The 13,056-nt window shown below is 41.7% G+C and overlaps 1 protein-coding gene across 2 annotated transcripts in view; it reads left to right on the forward strand.

Annotated features, from left to right (window-relative positions):
• LOC106587167 (neural-cadherin) overlaps positions 1 to 13,056 on the forward strand; it is a 213,223-nt gene that overhangs the window by 149,901 nt on the left and 50,266 nt on the right. For both annotated transcript variants that reach the window (XM_045708388.2, XM_082969408.1), the window contains exon 21: positions 3,036 to 3,262. In XM_045708388.2, coding sequence (XP_045564344.2) covers positions 3,036 to 3,262 — 227 coding nt within the window. The remainder of the gene's footprint in view (positions 1 to 3,035; positions 3,263 to 13,056) is intronic.

Below are 13,056 nucleotides of genomic sequence, written 5' to 3' on the forward strand. Positions count from 1 at the left end.
ACCATGGGACCACGCAGCCGTCATGCCACTCAGGAAGGAGACGAGTTCTGTCTCCTAGAGATGAACGTACTTTGGTGCGAAAAGTGCAAATCAATCCCAGAACAACAGCAAAGGACCTCGTAAAGATGCTGGAGGAAACAGGTACAAAATAATCTATGTCCACAGTAAAACGAGTCCTATATCGACATAACCTGAAAGGCCGCTCAGCAAGGAAAAAGCCACTGCTCCAAAAACCGGCATATAAAAACAAGACTACGGTTTGCATCTGCACATGGGGACAAAGATCGTACTTTTTGGAGAAATGTCCTCTGGTTTGATGAAACAAAAATAGAACTGTTTGGCCATAATGACCATCGTTATGTTTGGAGGAAAAAGGGGGACGCTTGCAAGCCGAAGAACACCATCCCAACCATGAAGCACAGGGGTGGCAGCATCATGTTGTGGGGGTGCTTTGCTGCAGGAGGGACTGGTGCACTTCACAAAATAGATGGCATCATGAGGAAGCAAAATTATGTGGATATATTGAAGCAACATCTCAAGACATCAGTCAGGAAGTTAAAGCTTGGTCACAAATGGGTATTCCAACTGGACAATGACCCCAAACACACTTCCAAAGTTGTGGCAACATGGCTTAAGGACAACAAAGTCAAGGCATTGGAGTGGCCATCATAAAGCCCTGACCTCAATCCCATAGAGAATGTGTGGACAAAACTGAAAAAGCGTGTGCGAGCAAGCAGGCCTACAAACCTAACTCAGTTACACCAGCTCTGTCATTAGGAATGGGCCAAAATTCACCCAACTTATTGTGGGAAGCTTGTGGAAGGCTACCCGAAACATTTGACTCAAGTTAAACAATTAAAAGGCAATGCTACCAAATACTAATTGAGTGTATGTAAACTTCTGACCCACTGGGATTGTGATGAAAGAAATAAAAGCTGAAATAAATCATTCTCTCTACTACTATTCTGACATTTCACATTCTTAAAATGAAGTGGTGATCCTAACTGACCTAAGACAGGGATTTTTTACTAGGATTAAATGTCAGCTATTGTGAAAACCTGAGTTTAAATGTATTTGGCTAAGGTGTATGTAAACTTCCGACTTCAACTCTATATATTCACGGTATTATGAATGAATTGTGGTTTATTTGGTAACGTTTCGTAGTGTGACTGATTTACTAATTGCATTAGTAACGTACAAAGTTAGAGGTGCGCTATTTGATAGATTCCCCTGCTCCCCCTACCTCGGGCTTCTAGTGGGGAGACCTGAGGTCAACCTACCCGTGCCCCCCTCCCCATCTCGTACTTCTGAGTGGGAGACCTTCCCAGACAGTAGCCTGCCTAGCTCACAAACTAGAATCAGGGCGCCCACTCCGACAAGGTTAATTGACCCACAGTCCCATACGGTGACATGATATCATTGACATGACGTGCAAATGAGCGCTAGAAAACCGATCGCGCAGCTGTGCGGGCAGCTGCCCATGTCGCCAACACCTAAATCCGCCACTGAGTGTGTGTGTGTGTGTGTGTGTGTGTGTGTGTGTGTGTGTGTGTGTGTGTGTGTGTGTGTGTGTGTGTGTGTGTGTGTGTGTGTGTGTGTGTGTGTGTGTGTGTGTGTGTGTCCCCCTAATGCCCGTGGGAAGGAGAGTCGATGTGATCTTTGCTTTGGATCAAAGCCAGGTGTCATTCTGTCCCTCCATGTTAAAGAGAGTCCCTGTCTGTCTCCCACGGCACTGGTAATGAGACCAGACAGACGGCAGTAGCATCGGCAGCAGCATCCTCTCGCTGAGTTCCATTTCCATTCTCTTAATGTCCATCTAGGATTCCTCCCTCGGTCTGTTCTCATGGCCTTAATCACACTGAGCAACACTGACACTCCTCGGGACCTAATGATCCCAGATTGACACCGCTCAGGTGTTCCCAGCATGACACTTAAAGCCTGCCGTCAGCCTGGGGATTAAGAGTGGGAGAGATGAGAGCACACAGACACACACATTGTCAGAAAGTTACACACATGCACTCACATATGCCCGTCACATGCACACACACACACGTGTACACACACACACACATTCAGTCAGACAGTTACACACACTAAACTTTGTAGAAATCCACAAACATGCATTTATTAAACGTTTCATTCATCAGATATGATTATTGGAGCCTTCTCCCTTAAAACAATTTATAACTATGTCACTGATGTCATTAAAATTGGATGAAATCTCTTTCCCTTTCCTTTCCACCTGTCTCCTGTGTGCTGAAGAGTTTCGATTGGAGCAGTAGGGGGACCCTGTCTGTGTCAAACAGGGCCCAGGGGACTGAGGGGAGTGGGGCAGAGGTAAAGCCCAGGGCCCCTGCTCCATCCCCAGCTTCCCTCTCTCTCCTAATCCCATGCTAGAAGGTGTTGGCTCAATTAGAGGTGGCCTCGCCTCAGGAGCTTTCTCACCTTGGCACCCTCTCCTTGGCAGCGATGCCATGCTCCAAATTGAGGTTGAAGGCTGTTCCGTCCTCTACCATCCCCCCCCCCCCCCCCCCCCGCTCAATATCCCCGACATGGCCAGAGTGGTCTGTCTGTGTGAGCGTTGGCTATGACTGTGACATTGTGTAGCAGGGCTGGGTGGTGTCTGTCTCGCTGGGCCAGGGCCAGTGGCTCTCAGGAGGGGAGAGGAGAGGCGATTGACAGGGCCTGTCAGGTCAGGTCTGGGAACATGGTCCTCGCACAACTTTAATGTTCCTTAAATACATCCAGAGCTGCTTCGAGGACATGCATTTTTCATGAGTACAGCTCTTTATCTTTCTGAAATATATGTCCAGTATTACAGATACGGAGTGTCTCTCTAATAAGAGTACAAGTCACAAGCAGAGCTTGTCTGTTATTCTGTTTATTGGCTGTTTGTTCCTCCTGCTCATTGAAGAGATTTTAGGGATGCATCTGTTTCTGCCTAGGAAAACGAGAGGGAAGAGTCATGTGGCATATGTTGGCTTGTATAACTTTGTTTGTTTGTGTGTCTACTTGTGTGTGCGTGTGTGTTGCAGACATCACAGCGAATGAGTTTATTCAGCAGCGCGGTAGCTTGAGGAGTCGCTATGAACTGCTGGTAGACTTCCTGTCGGAGATGTTGGCGGTGGGCGTTGACGTCATCAACGTCTTCAGCCTGATGGACGTCAGGGAGAGGACATTGGACGTGCGCTTCGCAGTGCACAGCAGTCCCTTCCTCAGAGCAGAGAAACTACAGGGATACCTCGCCGCTCACAAACAAAAGGTACTGTGTAATGATGACCCTGGAAGTTATCCTGTTGGATATACTGTGATTTTTCTGTGAGTTAAAAATAAACCTATAACGATTGTGTGATTATTTTAATGAGCCTCGCTCAATGTTAAGCATTAGAAGATGCAACCCTGACTCGACGCCACTGCAAATACACACAGAATTACTGGACAGAAGACATTTACATGTATGGTCCAATTATGGAAAATGCAGTCACACAGGGACTGTTGCTAGCCTATCTTGAAGAGAGGGGGATTTCAATCTAAAAAAAATGCAATATGTATTTGTGTAGCCTTGTGTTTTTCCACGTAATGATAAATGTAACCCTCTAGTTTTTTTGAGCTGGTTTATGTGGATGTTACGAATAGATTATGTAACATTGCAATGTCAATTACAGCATAATATATCTGAAGCTGCTATTATGGTGCTGTCACTTTGAATACATTAGTTATTGCAGTATTGGACTGTATTCACCAGACTTGCTATAGATTATTGTGGGCTGTGGAGCCTTATAGTGTAGTTGTTACACAGGAACAATCTTTAAAGTTAAACCAGACCATTAAATCGCCTAGTGGTTAACCGCGTCGGGCCAGTAACCAAAAGGTCGCTGATTCGAATCCCAAAGCCGACTAGGTGAAAAATCTTGGCAAGGCACTTAACCCTAATAGTAAGTCGGTCTGTATAAGAGCGTCTGTTAGACGTTCCGCTAGCGGAACACCTGCTCCGATATCCAATGATGGGCGTGGCGCGAAATACAAATTCCTCTAAAATCCGAAAACTTCCATTTTTCAAACATATGACTATTTCACAGCACTTTAAAGACAAGACTCTCCTTTATCTAACCACACTGTCCGATTTCAAAAAGGCTTTACAGCGAAAGCAAAACATTAGATTATGTCAGCAGAGTACCAAGCCAGAAATAATCAGACACCCATTTTTCAAGCTAGCATATAATGTCACAAAAACCCAGAAGACAGCTAAATGCAGCACTAACCTTTTACAAACTTCATCAGATGACACACCTAGGACATCATGTTACACACAGCATGCATTCTTTTGTTCAATAAAGGTCATATTTATATATAAAAACAGCATTTTACATCGGCGTCTGACGTTGACTAACTATTTTCCCCTCAAATGCGTCCCAGGAAACAGTGCATAATTCCCTAAATTACTATTCGAAAACAATTTTTTTTATTTATATTGTCAATCTAACATTTATAGATGAATATCTCTTGAGAACACCTGTCATACCAGATTTTAAATTAACTTTACTGGGTAATCACACTTTGCGATAAAAGGAGATGCGATACTCAGAAAATGAGCCAGGAAAACTAGCGCCGCGCCATCTTGGAACAATCGCAAGTCACATCTGATCTTGTATAATATTGTCAATAATCGCCTACCTTTAGTTGTCTTCATCAGAAAGCACTTCCAGGAATCCCAGGTCCACAACAGATGTATTTTCGGTCGAAAAAGTCCATCCTTCATGTTCCATTAGCCTGCTGTTGGTAGCGTGTCCTAGGGCTGTCTCCAAATGCTCCGACGTGCGCGGGACTGCAGTTTCGGAAAATGAGATTTTTCCCTCCTTTAGGTTCGTTCAAACATGTCAAACGTTGTAAAACATTAATCTTCAGGGCCTGTAACACCAAGAGAGCCAATAAGATTCGACGGGGACGGTTGCAGAGTGTTTTAAAACGTTTCCAAATGTGGGGGTAGACTGGGCCGCCGACGTCATAATGGTGATGGCCCATCCCCTGTGACCAATTTCCAATGCGTCTCATTCACTGAGTTTCGACTGTAGAAGGCTCAAACCACTGTGAAAAGACTGGGGACATCTAGTGGAAGCAATAGGAAGTGCTCAATGAACCATTGTTAACGGTGTGATTAATAGGGAAAGATGTGAAGTCGAGTCCACAATTCAGAATTCCACTTCCTGTTTCAATCGGTCTCGGGGTTTTGACTGCCATATGAGTTCTGTTATACTCACAGACACCATTCAAACAGTTTTAGAAACTTTAGGGTGTTTTCTATCCATATATAATAAGTATATGCATGTCCTAGCTTCTGAGTTTGATTAGTAGGCCGTTGAAAATGGGAACGAATTTTTTTCAAAATGCGCTGTCCTAGGGTATCCTCAAGAGGTTAAATGACTAAATGTACCATTTCAACATTTGAACCCAACACTTAGACCCGGCTTCATCTTGTTCTGACATCTCTTCATTGAGGCGCACGTTCACTTCCGCTTTCATGCAGTTGAAAGCTAGAGGGAAATAGGGAGAGAAAGGGATAGAGAGGGGGGTATACAGAGTTAGAGAAGGAGAGGGAAATCACTGAAAGAGAGAAAGAAAGAGAAAGGGAGAGAGAGAAGCAAAGAAGAGAGAGAGGTTGTGGATGCTTCAGGTGTGGTTTGTGGAAGGTCCATGCTCTTTCATCTGGATTCCGTGTGCCCTTCTGAAAATACATTGATCACAATGAGATGTGAAGCGTGGCGAGAGAAGATGAGCGTGGAGAGGGAAATAGGGAGGGGGACGGCTGCGGTTATTAATGTTTGCAATTCTAGAGTAATGGAAATATGAGACAAAATTATATATTTTTTTATATCTCTATCTCTCGCTGTTTCTGTCATGGCAATGGACGTTTCCCTTGCTGGCAGAGCATTTCAATTCTTAGTGTACCCCGGACAGTTTTAAGAAAGTACACATTGGTTTCCTGTGGTTAAATTCATTGATATGTAGACCAAGTTCTATGTTCCTCTTGTAGAAGTAATAAGACAGCTAGAGAGAAGGGATGTTCTGGTTGATTTTGGGAGAGTGAAAGAAGACCCTTTTGTGTTGTAGATCACTGCTTCCAGGCCTTTTGTTGTGAGACTTCACTTCTGGGTTCTGTGTTGTCTGGGTACATGCACAATCCCAAAATTATTATAAGTAAGTTATATCGAAATATCCAAGCATAGCCCTACAAAGTCTTTGTCAGTGTCTTGCCAGTAGATGATATTGTGTAGGAAAATGCCACCCCTACAGTGAGGGAAAAAGTATTTGATCCCCTGCTGATTTTGTACGTTTGCCCACTGACAAAGAAATGATCAGTCTATAATTTTAACGGTAGGTTTATTTGAACAGTGAGAGACAGAATAACAACAAAACAATCCAGAAAAACGCATGTCAAAAATGTTATAAAATGATTTGCATTTTAATGAGGGAAATAGGTACACTACATGACCAAAAGTATGTGGACACATCATTCCAAAATCATGGGCATTAATATGGAATTGGTCCCCCCTTTGCTGCTATAACAGCCTCCACTCTTCTGATAAGGCTTTCCACTAGATGTTGGAACATTGCTGCAGGGACTTGCTTCCATTCAGCCAGAAGAGCATTAGTGAGGTTGGTCGGGCACTGATGTTGGGTGATTAGGCCTGGCTCGCAGTCGGTGTCCCAATTCATCCCAAAGGTGTTCGAGTTGAGGTCAGGGCTCTGTGCAGGCCAGTCAAGTTCTTCCACACCGATCAGAAATTGTATGCTGTAGTGTTGATTTCCCTTCACTGGAACTAAGGGGCCTAGGCCGAACCATGAAAAACAGCCCCCGACCATTATTCCTCCTCCACCAAACTTTTCAGATGGCACTATGCATTCGGGCAGGTAGCGTTCTCAGATTGGTGAAGCGTGATTCATCACTCCAAAGAACACGGTTACACTGCTCCAGAGTCCAATGGTGGTGAGCTTTACACCACTCCAGCCTACGCTTTACATTGCGCATGGTGATCTTAGGCGTGGTGTGAGGCTGCTCGGACATAGAAACCCATTTCCCAACAAACAGTTATTGTGCTGACGTTGCTTACAGAGGCAGTTTGGAACTCGGTAGTGAGTGTTGCATTTTTACGGAAATGTTTGCCTATGGAGATTGGCTGTGTGCTCGATTTTACACACCTGTCAGCAACGGGTGTGGCTGAAATAGCTGTATCTACTATTTTGAAGGGGTGTCCACATATTTTTGTATATATAGTGTATATTCTAGCTCTGTTGGTGATTGGCTCAGGGTCTGTCGATTGTGAATAGGACGTGATATTGGTTGAGTTGTGAGTGTAGTGATGGAACAGGCATGGGGAGAGGGAGCTCCTGATGTTTGTAACTTTTAAACAGTGTTTTATTTGTTGCCCCTGATCTCTGACAGCCCATCCCTACCCTATCTCCCCCCGTATGCCCTTCTCCCCTCTCCTCTTTCCGCTCTCTCCCAGTGTGTGTCTCTCCTCTTTCCGCTCTCTCCCAGTGTGTGTGTCTCTGGCTTTTGAACACTCAAGATCCCCCTGTAGCCTGCTGGGATTGAGGAAGTGGAAATCTCAGCATGCTCCTGTCCCAAGGGCTCTCCTCTCTTCTCCCCATTTACCCCTCTGTTTTCCACCTCATATCCCCCTTATGCCTTGCTGCCCCCCCCCCATCGTCTCCCGCTCAACCCCTCCCATACACATACCCTGTGATGTGGCACAGGCAGAGACACACTGACAGAAATAGATAACGCCTAAAAACATGAGGTGAGAGACACTTCACACAATGACAGGGTGAAGTAGGAAAAATACTTTTTTGGTAACAAATTCTATGAAGTCCATATTAACAATGCATTATACAGCATTATACATGTACTCATAATGCACTATGATAGAGTAACAATGCAGTATAAACCAGTGGCGGTCAGTGCTGTTTAAGATAAGGGAGGACGATAAAAATTTTTATGAGCATGGCCTTATTTCTATTACAGCATATTGGATGACTCTCATTCAAATTCCATTCACCCAGTTCAATGTAACACCGATAGGTTTAGGCTACTACATGATACTCACATTTTCCCTATACCCATTATGAGGTTGCTACAACCTAGTCTATGAATTAAAGTTTACATAGGGTGTAATAATTAGTCCAACAGTTGCAAACGAGAGTTTCTATTGGACAAATTCAGGTATGTTTATCCCTGTTTTGTTCCGTTTGCTTCCGTTTAAGAAACTTTTTCAACATAATCGGCGGAATGAATACACCCCTGATCACGTGTAAACACAGTTCACTTTCATAGCAGCCACATTGTATACCTTCTCACATTCATGCACTCTCCCTTCACCTCTTCGCTTCACTTGTGAACTTCAATGCACAACACATCAGCTGTATGTGACCAGGCAAAATACCCTTTCCTAACCAAACCGCTACACACAGCCTACATCGTTGTCACCATATTAGCTAAAGTAACATCATAGTCAGCATAACTAATAGAACTATTGCGTTAGTAAACCCGCTACAATCATGCAGTAACGTTAGTGTACAGTCAGTAAGTAGTTACACCGGTGGGCCCCAGTGGCAATAAATGAGTAATACCAAAAGCTTACATTGACTTGGAAGAGTTCCAGTGTTGTGTTAGAAAGTCATAGCCAGCTAACATAGCATCCCTCTCTTTGATGCGGGGTGTTTCAGTTGGCTAAACTAGCTAGCTGTATTTGCGAGTGAAATTGAAAGTGAAAAAAAAGATGAAATCTCTCTCTATTTCTCTCTTGCTTCTCCTTCATTTTGGCAGAAATCAATTTGTTTAAAACTGTTCAACTATTGTCTTTCTCTCTCTTTGAGTCAACTACTCACCACATTTTATGCACTGCAGTGCTAGCTGTAGCGTATGCTTTCAATACTAGATTCATTCTCTGATCCTTTGATTGGGTGGACAACATGTCAGTTCATGCTGCAAGAGCACGGAAGTTGTCATAATTACTGTGTAAGTCTATGGAAGGGGGTAAGAACCATGAGCCTTCTAGGTTTTGTATTGAAGTCAATGTACACAGAGGAGGACAGAAGCTAGCTGTCCTCCGGCTACACCACGGTGCTACCCTACAGAGTGCTGTTGAGGCTGCTGTAGTCCTTCTTTGCATAATAGTGTGGTTTAATCAGTTTTTTAGTGACGTGATTTTATTTCATATGGTTTTATCTAAAAATGATCACTTTCTAAATGTTTTCCAATTTTTAATTTTATTAAATTCACTGAGGAGGATGGTCCTCCCCTTCCTCCTCTGAGGAGCCTCCACTGATAAAAATAGTTATAGACACACATAAAGACTCATATAGGCTTATAATTCCGTATACCAATACTCATAATGCATTATAAGTATAATCATAATCACTTTTTATGTACAGCAACATAGTGTTTTATAATTGCTGGTCACTTTTTCCTCAACGATCATACAGCATTATAATTACCATCAGTGTGATACATTTCTAACATTTTTGTCATTGAGCAGCAAGTTATTATTACTGCATCATAATCTTTGTTATGGTGTTTAGCATACTTATAAAGTCATATTTGATTGCTTTAGGTAAAGTGATGAAATGCCTAATGCAGACACACAATAATACACCATAAACTGTTATTATACAATTATAAAGTGGTCATTGTCTGCTTTCAGCTAATGAAACTCTGCACATTTCATGATGACCCAACACAATGCTCTTTGTTCTTTCTCACACATAACATAAATTGCCTCAACATCTTACAGATGTAGGATCTTAATGTGAGCTAGTTTGCTACAGCAAGAAAATAATCCTGAAGCAACAGGAAATGTGAATTATTTATGTGGATTATAAGTAATGGACAATTTTGAAGGGGTTGATATGTTTTTCGTAATTACAAACTTCGGAAGCCTTTTTCAACCTCAAATAAATTAAAGGAAAGGGGGACCAAATTAAGATCCAACATATGTACAATTGGCACACCTGCATATTATATTAACATAAATAGTTCAAAAAAGAAAAAGGCAAATGAAAAAGCCCTGTGCGACAAAATTATACAATAACATTAATATTTACAATAACATTGCACAGCAAGAATGTGCATGTACCAATTGAATCTCAGCTTACGTAGTATGAGCAACACAAATGAGGAAAAGGTTGATGGTCGTATTCAATATTTTTCTTAAATTAAAAGCATGAATTTCAGCACCTCGTAGAAAGACCGCAGTTGTACAGGACAAACATAGGTACAAAATTCAACTCAGCCTCGATATAAGAGAACGGAGTTGAGAGTTCCTCAGCTATAAGTGATTATGATTATACTTATAATGCATTATGAGTATTGGTATACAGACTTGTGAGTCTATATGAGTCTTTTTGTGTGTCTATAACTATGCTTATGCTGTATTATTATGCTTATACTGTATTATGAGAACATGTATAATGCTGTATAATATATTATGAGAACTTGTATAATGCTGTATAATGCATTATGAGAACATGTACAATGCTGTATAATGCATTATGCATATGGTATTCATAGAAAGTGTTACCACATTTATTGTATTTTAAAGCTGCGATATGTAACTTTTTGGGTGACTCGACCAAATTTAAATGTGAGTTATAGATCTGTCATTCTCATTGAACGCAAGCCTAAGAAGCGGTATATCTGTTCTGTTTTTTCATCTTTTACTTTCGGTTTTGTACACCAGCATCAAACAGCTGAAAATACAATATATTTGGTAATTGAAAAGATATTTCACAGCAGCTTGAATGGTACAATGATTCTCTAGACGTGCTTGTTTTGTCACATAAACTGAAATTAGGAGAACTATTAGAAATGTTTGTCACCATGAAGTGGTGGAGGTAGCCGAGTGGTTAGAGTGTTGGACCAGTAACCAAAAGGTTGCTAGATCAAATCCTGAGCTGACAAAGTAAAAATCTGTTGTTCTGCCCCTCAACAAGGCAGTTAATCCACTGTTCTTAGGCCATCATTGTAAATAAGAATTTGTTCTTAACTGACTTGCCTAAAGAAGAGGACTGGCCACCCCTCATAGCCTGGTTTCTTCCTAGGTTTTGGCCTTTCTAGGGAGTTTTTCCTAGCCACCGTGCTTCTACACCTGCATTGCTTGCTGTTTGGGGTTTTAGGCTGGGTTTCTGTACAGCACTTTGAGATATCAGCTGATGTAAGAAGGGCTATATAAATACATTTGATTTGATTTGATAATTCAATAAAGGTTAAATAAATAAAAAAATACATTTCTGTGTATTCCACCTTTAAATGGTTGGTAGCATAAACATAACCACATGTTTTTGTTTGCATTAGTATATATATCAAAAGTCCCAAATGCAACGTTACACCTCACTTTTCTATTTGTATTACATAAAACCGATTAGAATGTCGAAGTGATGTCGGAAAATGTTTTTCCGGGTTGTGATGTAATATCGAGGACGGTTGTTTGTACTTATAGGTAACCAGATCGTCACTATAACTAAGTTACTAAGCCTTTGACCACACTGTGTTGTTACATTAGTGAGTAAAAACGTATGCTTCCTACCTTTTAACCATTGGATTTGGGCTTTGTTGGTTGCAGAGCAGGTGCTGCAGTGTATTGATGATTAGAGGGATGGGTTTGTGACTGAAGGTTGTTTTAATCTAGACTCCATTTTGTTCTGGTCCCCAGTTTGACCAGCGACAGTGACCGTGTGAGTCAGCATTTTATTTCGTCAAGCAAGGACATAATCAGCTTACCATCAGAGCACATAATGGATATTTGTTTCACGTGTCAGACCAGCAACAACCAAACAGCTGTACTGGACATGCTGCTAAGTATTGCTAATGAGCATGATGATTTTAGGTCTAGTGTGTAATTATGGTTTGTTTGTATGACTGACTGTATCATTAAATGTTGGTTCAGCTGGTCTTCTCTAAGAACGTAGCCATTAAGCACCCTCCTGTCTGATTGGTTTACCTCGACACCGAGAGATATATATTTTTATTTTTTTATTTTCCCTTGTGTACTTTAACTATTTGCACATCATTACATCACTGCATATAGACATAATATGTCATTTTAAATGTCTTTATTCTTTTGGAATTTTTGTAACTGTAATGTATTGTTTATTGTTTATTTCAAATTTGTTGATTATCTATTTCACTTGCTTTGGCAATGTAAACATTTGTTTCCTATGCCAATAAGAGCATCTTCCCCAATATTTGGAACTAAGGACTGATCACCCCAATCCACAAAAGTGTAGACAAATTTGACCCCAATAACTACCGTGATTTGTGCGTCGTCAGCAACCTTGGGAAAATCCTCTGCATTATCATTAACAGCAGACTCATACATTTCCTCAGTGAAAACAATGTACTGAGCAAATGTCAAATTGGCTTTTTACCAAATTATCATATGACAGACCACGTATTCACCCTGCACACCCTAATTGACAAACAAACAGACCAAAACAAAGGCAAAGTCTTCTCATGCTTTGTTGGTTTAACTTTGACTCAATTTGGCATGAGGGTCTGCTATACAAATTGATGGAAAGTGGTGTTGGGGGAAAAACATACGATGTTATAACAACAAGTGTGCGGTTAAAATTGGCAAAAAACACACACATTTCCGACAGGGCCGTGGAGTGAGACAGGGATGTAGCTTAAGCCCCACCCTCTTCAACATATATATCAACAAATTGGCGAGGGCACTAGAACAGTCTGCAGCACCCGGCCTCACCCTACTAGAATCTGAAGTGAAATGTCTACTGTTTGCTGATGATCTGGTGCTTCTGTCTCCAACCAAGGAGGACCTACAGCAGCACCTAGATCTTCTGCACAGATTCTGCCAGACCTGGGCCCTGACAGTAAATCTCAGTAAGACCAAAATAATGGTGTTCCAAAAAAGGTACAGTCGCCAGAACCACAAATTCCATCTAGATACCTTTGCCCTAGAGCACACATAAAACTATACATACCTTGGCCTTAACATCAGCGCCACAGGTAACTTCCACAAACGAACGACCTGAGAGACAAGG

This window comes from Salmo salar, chromosome 26 (genome assembly GCF_965601325.2).
Source record: "Salmo salar chromosome 26, fSalSal1, whole genome shotgun sequence".
In the NCBI taxonomy this organism is placed as follows: Eukaryota; Metazoa; Chordata; class Actinopteri; order Salmoniformes; family Salmonidae; genus Salmo; species Salmo salar.